Source organism: Mus musculus, chromosome 15, assembly GCF_000001635.26.
Source record: "Mus musculus strain C57BL/6J chromosome 15, GRCm38.p6 C57BL/6J".
Taxonomy (NCBI): Eukaryota; Metazoa; Chordata; class Mammalia; order Rodentia; family Muridae; genus Mus; species Mus musculus.
Genome location: NC_000081.6, coordinates 7,316,001 through 7,328,566, shown reverse-complemented (window position 1 = coordinate 7,328,566; position 12,566 = coordinate 7,316,001). Strand labels below are relative to the sequence as shown.

Sequence of the window (12,566 nt, the reverse complement as noted above, 5' to 3'; positions counted from 1 at the left end):
TTGAATAGAGGACAGCAGACTGCAGACACACAGCAGCTCTCTTTGCTCTGAGTAGCTGTGCAGACTTAGCACCCACCTTGCAGGTTTCCTTTGTGACAACCAGGCTCTCAGTTGGACTCCTAACCCCACAGTTCTGGCCTTTGGATGCAAAAAAAAAATACTTTTTGAAAGGATTTTTTTTTAAAATGGGATAAACCAATATGATAACAACATGTAAAGCTTGTCAGGTAGAAAAAATAGGGAAGCAAAGAATCCTTGATCCCAGCCGCCTATAAATGTCACAATTAACCTTTTTCTTTTGTCATCTAGTTATTTTTTCAAATAAATCCACTATAGGACTGTAACCCTAGTACTATGATAATGTGGGCAACTTTCTCAAATTTTATACTTTATTATAATTATGTTGCAGGCATGAACAAGGTATGACCCCACACACACACACTTAATTCTCTACTTACATTTTTTATGGAAATATATTTAGGTTTATAGAAGATTTCCAAAGGAGCGGAGAGAATGCCTTCATGACTTGACTCAGTTTCCCCTCTTGTTAACCCCTCCATGCCTGTGCTACGTTTGCCAAGTCTCGCTTAGAGGAAGTATAATTCTATCAAGGAAGCTGCAGACATGACCTGGATTTGGTAGTTTCTCCACAAACGTTTTTTTCTTTTTGAGATCCAGTCCAAGGTGGCACACATGCTTGACAAAATCCCATGTCAGTGTTTGTGCACAGTCTTCCTGGGTGATGTAGTATAATTGACCTAGCTATTGTCCCGTTTCTGCATATTTAGATTGTTATGCTGTCTGTGCCCCAGGAGAGGCTCTGGGAAGCATCCTGCTGGTGCAGGCTTCTCTTAGTTTAAGATTCTCTCCTGAGACGGGCTTATCACCCTTCTGGGAGACAAAAGACTGGACAGTCATGATTGTGGATGCGTACACACTCAGCTACACTGCCATACCTGACTATTGGAAGGTGGTGTGTGCACACACTCTTCAGCATTCTTTACTTACACTTAAGCATTTCAGCTTTGTTTAATAGGCAAAAGAAAACAACATTTCAGTTCTTAAAAATTGTCTCTTTCATAACTCACAAATTTGAATATTTCCCTGTGAATTTTTACTGGCTATACTTCTTGTGTAAGTTCTCTCTTCATATCTTATTTATTAAGGTTTCAGTATGTTTTTTATCAATATTTATGAGTTTCATAATAAAGATATCCCATGGCCTGCCATTTAGCAGCAATTACTTACCCCTCAATCTGCCAGTTTGAAGTTTCCTTTTGTAATTTTTGAAATGAGTCATGAAAGTTTCATGATTTAGAGTCAACTAGTTTTCTTTTGATTTATTTTTTAGCTTCTTTTAAGCCTGGCTAGATTCCTCTAATAAATAAATAAATAAATAAACAAACAAACCAACCAACCAACCAACCAACCAACCAACCAACCAACCAACCTGATTTTGAGATCCATGTGTATTCTATAACTTGATTTCCCAGGTGTCACAGGTTCATCTGGAATATTTTTGGTATTTGGTCCAGATGTCTGACATGGCTACCTTCCATGCACAGTCCTATCTCCATAGACGACAGCAAAAGGTCATGCATGTTTCCAGCTGACTGGGAGACATACATTCCTTTTTCTCTGTGACCCCAGGCAGAATTCCCTGCAGCCATCCCAATCCCTTCCTCCTGCTCGCTCCCATGTACACTCAGTTCTTTATCCCAGATATGTGGGAGGGGAGGGAGAGGGGTAAAGGGAGGGGAGAGAGAGAGAGAGAGAGAGAGAGAGATGAGACAGAGACAGAGACAGAGACAGATCCTTCCCTCTTCTACAAGAAAACTTGGTCTTTCTTCTTCTGCCTAGGATACTTTCTTCACACCCATTTTGTCTGCCTCATTATTACAATCAGACAGAACCTGGGAAGTCTTTGCTGGATGCAAGAAAATCTATACATACCCTGCAACAGTAATGGTTCTTAGACCCAATTGCAAAGTCCTGCTATCTTGTTTGAGGGGCCACATCTTTTCATTCTTAATGAGACCTCACTGGCTGATCCAGTCCCTTGTACATACAGGAAGCTCAATTTATATTTGTTGGATGTGTTGAAAGAAAAAAGAAATGAATGAGAAGGACAATGAAATATGAGTCACACCAGTGCCCAGCGAGGTTGGATGTAAATTCTGTCTAGAGTACTACAGTAAAAAAGACAGATTGCTGGACTTCATGTTTTTATGATACCAACTTGAGTAGTGTGGGTTGACATTTTCCCTATCTATTTCACTGTCTGTATAGAAGTCATTACTGTAATGCAAAGGCTTACAGACACACACACACACACACACACACACACACACACTCATTCACTCACTGGATATGAACTAGGTTCTACCAATCAAAGACACCCTTGGGAGACATAGAAAGCAAGGCAGTGGCAGAGGCCACTTTCCTGCAGTCAGGCCAGGTCATCAGAGTATGAGAACACATTTTTCTAGCATCCATCACTTGCTCGGTATCTGGAAGCGGCTGTGGTACCAGTATTAACTATGGAAGAGTAAAAACTTCCTGGTTCTGAATATCTGATGTAATGTAGAACCACTGCCCCATTCTTTCCTTCCTTCCTTCTTTCTTTTTTATTCTCTGTCTGTCTGTCTGTCTACCATTATATATCTATCATCTATCTACCTATCTATCATCAATCTATTATCTACCATCTATCTATCATCTACCTTTCTATTTATCATTGTATATCTATCATCTGTCTATCATCTATCTATCTATCTATCTATCTATCTATCTATCTATCTATCTATCTATCATTTATCTATTATCTCCATCATTATCTATCTATTATCACAGTTGATGGAAACTACTAACCTTCATTTCACTGACCTTCTACCAACTTCTGTAACTATCTTTTATCTTAAAGATTCAAGGGTATTTTCTAATTTATGGACTAAACCATTACAAACATATTAGGGATATGATGAGAAACTCCCTCTTCCTGAACTACACATCCTGTTTCAATACCTTTTAATTTTTTCCAGTGAATAGGAAGGATGCTACTCCTATGTCTCCAGATACAGCTATGCCATTGGATATCTTAATGTTTCCTGAAGGACTGACAAGCCATTTTCATTCTCGTTGTCCTCATTTGCCATCATTGAGGTTGTCTAGGAATAGACCTTTTTAACAAGCAGTGAATGTGGCCACTAGTGGTAATTATCGTCAGACCCAAGAATAAAATTATAGTAAGAAAATGTAGTTGAATTAATAGCTAAGATCTTTAACTTATCAAAAGTTCTCATAAAACAATGAGGATAAAAACTCACAATGGAATACTACTCAGCTATTAAAAAATGAATTTATGAAATTCCTAGGCAAATGGATGGACCTGGAGGGCATCATCCTGAGTGAAGTAACCCAATCACAAAGGAACTCGGACAATATGCACTCACTGATAAGTGGATATTAGCCCAGGAACTTAGAATAACCAAGATATAAGATACAACTTGCCAAACGCATGAAATTCAAGAAGAATGAAGACCAAAGTGTGGACACTTTACCCTTTCTTAGAAATGGGAACAAAACACCCATAGAAGGAGTTACAGAGACAAAATTTGGAGCTGTGACGAAAGGATGGACCATCTAGTGATTGCCATATGCAGGGATCCATCCCATAATCAGCTTCCAAATGCTGACACCATTGCATACACTAGCAAGATTTCGCTGAAAGGACTCAGATATAGCTCTCTCTTGTGAGACTATGCTGGGGCCTAGCAAACACAGAAGTGGATGATCACAGTCAGCTATTGAATGGACCACAGGGCCCCCAATGGAGGAACTAGAGAAAGCACCCAAGGAACTAAAGGAAACTGCAACCCTATAGGTGGAACAACAATGTGAACTAAGCAGTACCCTGGAGCTCTTGTCTCTAGCTGCATATGTATCAAAAGATGGCCTAGTCGGCCATCACTGCAAAGAGAGGCCCATTGGACTTGCAAACTTTATATGCCCCAGTACAGGGGAACGCCAGGGCCAAAAAGGGGGAGTGGGTGGGTAGGGGATTGGGGGGGTGGGTATGGGGGACCTTTGGGATAGCATTGAAAATGTAAACGAGGAAAATACCTAATAATAAAAAAAAACTCAATTAAAAACTTTAAAAGACACAAAAATAAATATCTATCAAAAGTATGAAATACTTATTTTTAAATAACATATGACATTTAATTTTTAAAATTAATATAAAAGTATAATATATTTAATTTTAAAAATTAATTTTACAAAGGTGTTTGTTTTGTTTGGGGACATGGCCTCCATGTTTAGTCCTAGCTGGCCTAGAACTCGTTCTGTTGGCCTGTCTTTGATCTCACAGATTTACCTGCCTCAGTCTTCCTAGTGCTGGGATTAAAGCCATGCACCATCACACCTAACAGAAAGAGTTTCCAGTTTTCAGAGCTTGGGCTGTCACTCAGAAGTCTGGTGCTTCTCTGGCATCTTCAAGGTCCCAGGTTTGATCTGCAGCACTACCCCAAAGTCACAAAGGATGCCTTGAACTTTTCATGGAAATTTACGATTCACAGCAAAATTGAGACTAAGGTGAAGAGATTGTTTATATACCCTTACCTCCACACATGCTCAGACCCCCCCATTATAAACAGCCCCCACCAGAGAGGTACATTTGTTCCAACTGCTCTGACTCCAATCAACTTTCAGCTGAAGTTCACAATTCACACAAGGGCTCATTATTCCAGTTGAATATGACACCAGTATGGCTAGCTATATAATGGTATGTATATACCTCATTTTAGTATCATATAGCAAATGTTAATTCTATCTATCATCTTGATTGGATTGAGACAGACTCTTGGGGGCTTCATAAAACACACTTATGGATGTGCCTCTGACAGTGTTACCAAAAAAGATTAACCAAGGAGAGAAAGCCCTCCTTGAATGTGGCTGACCATCCCAACAGCTGAAGGTCCAGGTAGATAAAGGGGGCAGGATATAACGCTTGCTAGCATAAGTGCTCTCTCTCTCTCTCTCTCTCTCTCTCTCTCTCTCTCTCTCTCTCTCTCTCTCTCTCTCTCTCTCCTTCCTGACCTCCATGAGATGAGCTATCACCTGATATCCTGAGATATACCCCTCCATACCATGATGGTCTTGAGTCTCTGACACTGTGCATCAGAATCCTTCCTTCTCTTGAATCTGTCTCTTGAGTACATGTCACATACGGAATAGTTTAACTTGTAAAAGTTCATCTATTCATCTCTATCTCTCCACAGATTCCTGGCAGTCAGTCACATTTCTACTGTCTTCAGAATGTCAACTATCTGGAATCCCTCAGCCTTTTCCAGACTGACTTCCCTCACTTAGTAATACCCATTTGAATTTCTCCCATGTCTCCTTGTCATAGAATATCCCATCTATTTTGGGTACCAAATAACACCCCATTGTCTGAATGTACAACAGTTTATTTATCCATTCAGCTGTTGAATGACATCTTGGTTATGTCTAAGATTGGGCAAGCATGAATAAAGCTGCTGTAGATATATGTGCACAGCATTTTGTGAGAACAGAAGGTTTTAGCTTCTTTAAATAACAAGAGTTTCACAATGCTGGATCTTATGGTAAGGTTTTTTTTTTCTAAGAAACTGCCCAAAGCTGTCTTCCAAAGTGATTGTGGCAGTTTGAATTTCCATCAGCATGAATGAGAGATTGTTTTTTAAAACTGGGGACTGAACTGGTTTCACAACAGATGCTAATCCTGGTCATGAAGCCCTCCCCTCTAATCACACCCTAAAGGCCGATTTTGGGAAGGACTATATACTCAGCACTCCTCTTACTTTTTATTCTGAGACTAAGTCTCACTAGGTTGCCCAGATTGACTTAAAACTTCTTCTGCAGTCCTAACGATGATCTTCCAGCCTTAGTGACAGAGGGTTCCCAGTGTAAGTTACCAATCCTGCCTGAACCAGAGTTCTTGTTGCTTCCCATTCTTGGGAGTGCTCAGGATCTGGCCATTCTTGTAGGTATAGATGAAATCTCATTGACTGTTTGACTGTTCATTTCCTTCCTAATGTGATGTAGCCGTCTTTCGTGTGCTTGTCTGCTCTCTGTAGATCTACCTTCATGGATTATCTTCGGCATGTGCTAAAAACTCGAGTGAACACTAAGAGTTCTGTGTCTGTAGTTTGTTCAGTTGCTGTAACAAAATACAATAAGCTGCACCATGGCTTATAAACAACAGAAATTTGTTTTTCACTTTTATGGAAACTTTGGGGTATGGGACATGTCTGCAAGATGGAGGGTGCTGGGAGAAGGCCTTGATGGAGATGCCCTTCTCTGGTATGTAGGGTATCAAAAGTCCACGATCATGTCGCCAAGAGATTGTCTATAAAGGTATCCCTTAGTCTTCTTGCTCAACTCTCATATGGCAGAAGGGGAGGTGGAGGTGGGGTAGTTAAGGTTTCTTTTCTTTTAAGATTTATTTTTTTACTTTATGTATATGAGTACACTGTTGCTCCCTTCAGACACACCAGAAGGGGCCACCGGATCCCAATAGAGATGGTTGTGAGCCACCATGTGGTGCTTTTAACCTCTGAGTTGTCTTTCCAGCCCAAGGTTTCTTCTCTAAAAGCTCTGCACTATTTTTCTTGTCACCCATCGTGACAAGATGCACGACAGGACAATTTAACGGAGGGAAGTTTCTTTTGCTCACACACTCAGAAGATTTAGCACAACACATAAAGCCTGGAGGAGTTCAAGATTGTAAGAACCGATCTTATCTCCAAGGACTGGGAAGCAGGGGGGCTTAGGGTGTCACGAGAAGCAGATGTATCTCTTAAAGCTGTCCCCATCAACCTATATCTTGTAGTTGGGCCCATGTCCGAAAAGTTTTATAACCTCCAAAACTGTAGCACTAGCTTAGGCCCAAGTGTTCAAACTCATGAGACTTTGGGGGACATTTCAAGTGGAAACCATGACAGAACTGAGTCTGTCCATGAGCCTGTCCTCTCCCCATCTAATCACCACCTAAATGCCATTAGTTGGAGATTACATTCAAGATAAGCTGGGCGGGGGGAAGAGAGACACTTTAGCTTATAGATTTTATATATTTACTAATAGTCCTTGATCAGAGGTACTGAGTACGAATCATCTTTTGTAGACCACTCTCTCGACCATACTTTTGCAGAGTAGAAATTCTGACATGCTAATATTTAGACCCAGAAAGCCCACTTTGCTTATTTAGAGCATGCCATACATCACCATAAGCTTATAAATTAGTTAATTTCTCATATATAAGTTAGGTTCTCACAAGTCTTTAAAAATATTGATTCTCTTAAGTTGGCAGTTCTCAGCAGGTGTCAGTTGTTTACCTAGATTTATTGGGCCTGGTCAAGATGTTCTCGGTTTTTCCAGCTGTCTGAAAGAATGCTCCTATTGTTCAGTGGAGAGGCATTAACAAGGCTGCTGAACATTAACAATGTTGCTAACTGCCCTTCCCGACTGTAGACCCGCTTGCTATCAGCTACCTAACTCACAATGTCAATAGTATCAATAGACAATTGAGAAATTGTCTTAGGTCCAGGAATTCTGTCTAAGAAATTATTCAAATTTACCTACATTCATTAGAGTGCACGTGTATTATAATTCTGAAAGATACTGATCCCTGAAATACTTGTTCATGCACACGAGAAATCACATGCAGAAGTTCTGTTCAGCATTTTCTTAAGTGAAACTTCCTAAACAGCCTAGGTGCCCATCGAGTAGGCTGATGGTTAATGTACAAATGAGCTCTGTATGGGACTGTTGTAGGCTATGTGACCTCTACCCACCTTTCTACAATCATGCAGTCCTTGTGAATGCCCTCTATTTTGTGCATGGACTTGGTATAAGATCGAATCCCAGGACTTCTTTCATTCTGGTATACCTGGGCTTGAAAACTAAGAAGGACTAACTCTTTCTCTGTTATCCCTTTGATGGGTAGTCACATGGCCTGAATTTGGATGATCAGATGCATCTTTGAGCCATGAACTAAGCAGAAGCAGATAGATCATTGGAGGTTTAAGTTCCTGAATGTAGGTATCTATGGGAAGGGGGTAGGGGTCCTTCCTGGTCTCGTAGTTCTTGCTAAGTGAATCAAGATTCTATTAGTTCATCTGAAAACCTTGAGTTCTGTTACTGGAAACATTGGTGAAACAGTTAATTACTTAATTACTCAGGAAAGAATCAGAACCACAAGGTGACAGATGCCTGAAGACATTTTTAAGGCATTTTATATAATAGCAAGTTAACAGTAGTATAATAAGATTAACTGAACATTTTCCCTGGCCTTCCTGAACCATTAATACAATTCAAGTAATAAAACCATTGAGGTCATGAGGGGGAATGAAAGCATTGGTGAACAACCTCTGAAGTAGGAAATTGGCCCATTTAAATAGATACATTAGATTTCTGTATGTTGCAAATACTCTGATAAATTGAAGAATTCTATGCCATAATTAAAAGAAAAGCGCACATGGGCACACTAGGAAGGGAATCAAGACAGAGTCTTGCTAAGTAGCCTTGATTGGTCTGGAGCTGGCTATGTAGACCAGGCTGGCCTTGAACTCACAGACATCCATCTGCCTCCCCTTTCTCCCCACAGCCAGCAAGGAAATCAAATTTTTGAGCGTTCATTCTGTCAAGGGATGTTTGCTGAGCTCTGACCATTTCCTAGTCTGTATGCTGGACAGGACAGAACTGATTTCTGCCCTCCTGGAATGTTATTTAAAATAGTGAATTATGGGAAATAAAAGTGTCTAACAATGGTGGAATAACAAATACTGTTTATTGTGGAAATGAGCATGCTATGGAAGCATTTACAGTCATTAGAGCTAATTATTTTAATGATGGAAAATTAAGTAAAATAAACTGTAAGATTATGAGCATGTACACATATACACATAATCACTAAATTATAAATGAAATTATATTTAACTAAAATTATATGTATCATGAACATACAGAATAATTTTTAATTGTATTTGAACAAAAGAAGGTCCTACTAAAATGCTAATAGGACTCGTTTCTGAATAATAAGATTGTGGGCCTGTGTGTGTTCTAAATCTTAACAACTTTCATATGCTGTTTTAGAAGTATAAAATATATTATTTATGGTCATAAATTTGTTTAAGAAAAATAGATAATGTGCTAGTTTCTCTTCCCATTGTTGTGATAAAGTACCCTGATAGAGAAAGGGTTTATTTTGGGTTATTGTTTCAGGTAATAGTCCATTAATGTAAGTAAGTCAGGGCATCAGCCACTCATATTACATCCACAGTCAAAAGACCAAGAGCGTTGAATGCATGCGTGCTTATTTATTTATTTACTTATTCATTTATTTATTTATGTGTGTTTGCCTTCACGTATATCTGCTTGGCTCATGCATGCCCTATTCCTCAAGGCAAGAAGAGAGTGTTGGATCTCCTGAAACTGGAGTTGCAGAAAATTATGAGCTGCTATTGGGTGCAATTAACTGAGCCCAGGTCCTCTGTCAGAGCACGAAGTACTCTTAACTATTTAGCTCCATTTTTCTCTACTCTTTCACAGTTCAGGATCCAAACTCAGGGAAAGGTGCTACCCATAGAGAATGGATCCTCCCACTTTAATTAACATCATTAAGATAACTACAGATAAACATGCCCACAGCCCAACCTGGTCTAGACAATCTAGACTCCCTTTTCAGGTGAATCTAGAGTGTGTCAAGCTGGTAATTAAAATTAACCATTGCAGACCATATTTTTGAAACAACCCGTAAGACTATCTTAACTATATACACAGATACATGTTTGTAACATGCATACACAATATATAAGTTATAAGTAGATTAAAAAACTGATCATCTTATTAGACCCTTTTCAAATTCTAATGGGAAAGTCATAGAGATTGGCTTATTCCATCATGAACTGTAAATCCCATTTTGCTGGTCTCTGATGACCACAAGTTACAGAATAGATCAAAGGCTAATTTCGTTGCGTCACTTTCTCTATGAGTGGCAGGCTGGGAGTCAGCAGTCAAGTTCTGGTGAGGTTGTCTGAGACCAATGTGGTGTATAAGAGGATGCTGCATTGTCCTTAACTTTTGGTGAGTCTTCATCTGTGAGCAGTCAGATCTTGTTTATATAATACTTAAGATGAGATACACGAAACATCTAACACAATCTCTTTTGTTTGGGCAGGCAAGGTGGGACCTCCTCTTGACATCAAGCTGGGAGCCTTGAACTGTACAGCTTTCAGCATCCAGTGGAAAACACCAAAGCGTTCTGGTAGCTCCATCATTGGCTACACAGTGAGTCCAGGGGCATGGAGGATTCTGCAGTGTGTGTGTGTGTGTGTGTGTGAACATGTGTGTACATACACATGTGTGCATGCATGTGTGTGTGTGCATGTGTGTGTGTGTGTCTGTCTGTCTGTCTGTCTGACTATTTGTCCATTTTTACCATGTATATCTCCTGCATAGGTTAAGTCTCCCTTATCTCATTGGGATCAGAAATATTTTGAATTGGGGATTTTTTTTCCCTTCAGATTTCAGAGCATCTCCCTACTACATAGTTAGATATCCTGGGGCTAGGACCCAAAACTAAACCCAAAATCTAATAACAGTTCATATGTACCTTACACATACATATAGCAGGAGACAATTTTATATACTTCTAGTGTATCTAAGTTTTCACTCACCATGTGAAGCAATGTGTGAAATCTCACTTTTTTGTGTGTTTTGGGGTCATATCAGGAATCAAAATGTTTCAGATCTTGAAGCAGTTCAGAGTTTGATTTTTGTAATATAGGTACTCACCTTGCTTTTGACCCCTTATATCAATCCTCTTGTGTTAATGACTCTGTCATTCTCCTCTGGTGACCTGGTGGCACCCTTCATCCACTGGGATCTATGCAGTCTTTTTGGTATATGGCAAAGGGAAATCAAAACAGGTAGAATGCATGGTTTCTGCTACCAGCTGCACAGCATCAAACTTAGATGATAATACTGAACAGAGAAAATCACAGGGTGTCACTGACAGGATCTGAGTTAAGGGAACACACGGGGTAAGCAGGAGAATGTTTAGTGACTCTGTCCTAGGCCAGGAGAGAAAACAAACTAGGCTGAACTATTGCAGTTCACCAAAATATTTTTATTTTGAATAGTGTTTTTAGAAATGAGTTAACTCTAGAAGTCAGGACATTTCAGACTTCTGAAATCTCTGTGATATTGGGAGAGCTGGCCATGCCAAGCTCAGGATATCCTGCCTCTAGGGGTGAGGACTTCATGTGGGGTGGAGAAAAGGCTGTTTCCTTTGCCTACTGTCTTTGTTTCACTAAAGAACAGAGATTGGTGTGCATGCTCCATGCCCTCTGGTCTTCTCTAAGTAGAAATCTATTTTGAGACCATCTTAGGGTTTCTGGTGCTATAATTCTACATCATGACCAAAAGCAACTTGCGGAGGAAAGGGCTTATTTTCATCTTGTAACTTTCAAGTCACAGTCCATCACTGAGGGAAGTCAGGGCAGGAATCAAGCAGGGCAGAGAACTGAAGAAGAGGGCATGGAAGAGTTCTGCTTACTGGTTTATGCAACCTGCTTTCTTCCAGTGCCCACAACCACTACCCACAGTGAACCGGGCCCAACCACATCAATTACCACACAAGAAAATACACCATAGATGTGTCCATGGGTTAGTCTTGTAGGGGCATTTTCTCAGTTAAGGTTGCCTTTTCCAAAATGGCTGTATCTTGTGTCAAGTTGACATAAAAATGAGAAAGCAGTGACTCATCCACAAACATGAGAAATGAGTGCCCCAAGAAGATTGTATTTTGGGAAGGGGGGAGGAGCTGAGTTCAGCTCTACCCATTCTTCCTCACTGTGGGGGTCTTTCTCCACGCTTGTGCAGGCTTGTGGCCCTACTAGATACTACCCTTTAGTCACAAGGACCTAGTACTTATGACATAAAGTGACATACCACCATAGCCACACCATTTCTGAATGTTTTTGAACTTTTGATGTTAGGGAAATGTTGCCTTTATTCTCACCATGGCTTCTGCTTCTTTCTAAGGTGTTTTACTCTGAGGTTGGTTCAGATAAGTCCCTGCGGGAGCGGTCACACAACGTCCCGGTTGGCCAGGATACCCTAATCACTGTGAGTATTTCCATAAAGGCATCAGAGTGTTTGGGACCCCAGGGAAACACAAATAGACTTCTGGATTGCTACATGTACTTCAACGTATGTAATAATAACAAGGGATTTGCATTAGCATTCTCAAGTGTTTCCTATGTGCACTACTCTGGAGACATACCCCTCTCTCTAGAAAGGCAGGCATTTGATGCAAGGGTCCATCCCAGACACACTTCCGCTGTCCCTGAGTGAAATCAGCCTCAAGAAGGCCTCCCCACTCCACTCTCCTTTTCTTCATAAAACTCAATGCTGACACTTTTGTAATCTCAATAAAACTTTATAAATAAACATGACACATCTGTGAGTTTCCAACTGGCAGAAGAAAATGATGTAATTTGAAATGTATATCCACATGATCTGTT

At 40.1% G+C, this 12,566-nt stretch overlaps 1 protein-coding gene across 5 annotated transcripts in view; it reads left to right on the top strand.

Moving 5' to 3' along the window:
• Egflam (EGF-like, fibronectin type III and laminin G domains) overlaps positions 1 to 12,566 on the top strand; it is a 192,625-nt gene that overhangs the window by 70,178 nt on the left and 109,881 nt on the right. For 4 of the 5 annotated variants that reach the window (NM_178748.6, NM_001289496.1, XM_017316628.2 and 1 more), the window contains 2 exons: positions 10,217 to 10,326; positions 12,085 to 12,168. In NM_178748.6, coding sequence (NP_848863.1) covers positions 10,217 to 10,326; positions 12,085 to 12,168 — 194 coding nt within the window. The remainder of the gene's footprint in view (positions 1 to 10,216; positions 10,327 to 12,084; positions 12,169 to 12,566) is intronic. The other variant, NM_001289498.1, reaches the window with a different exon arrangement.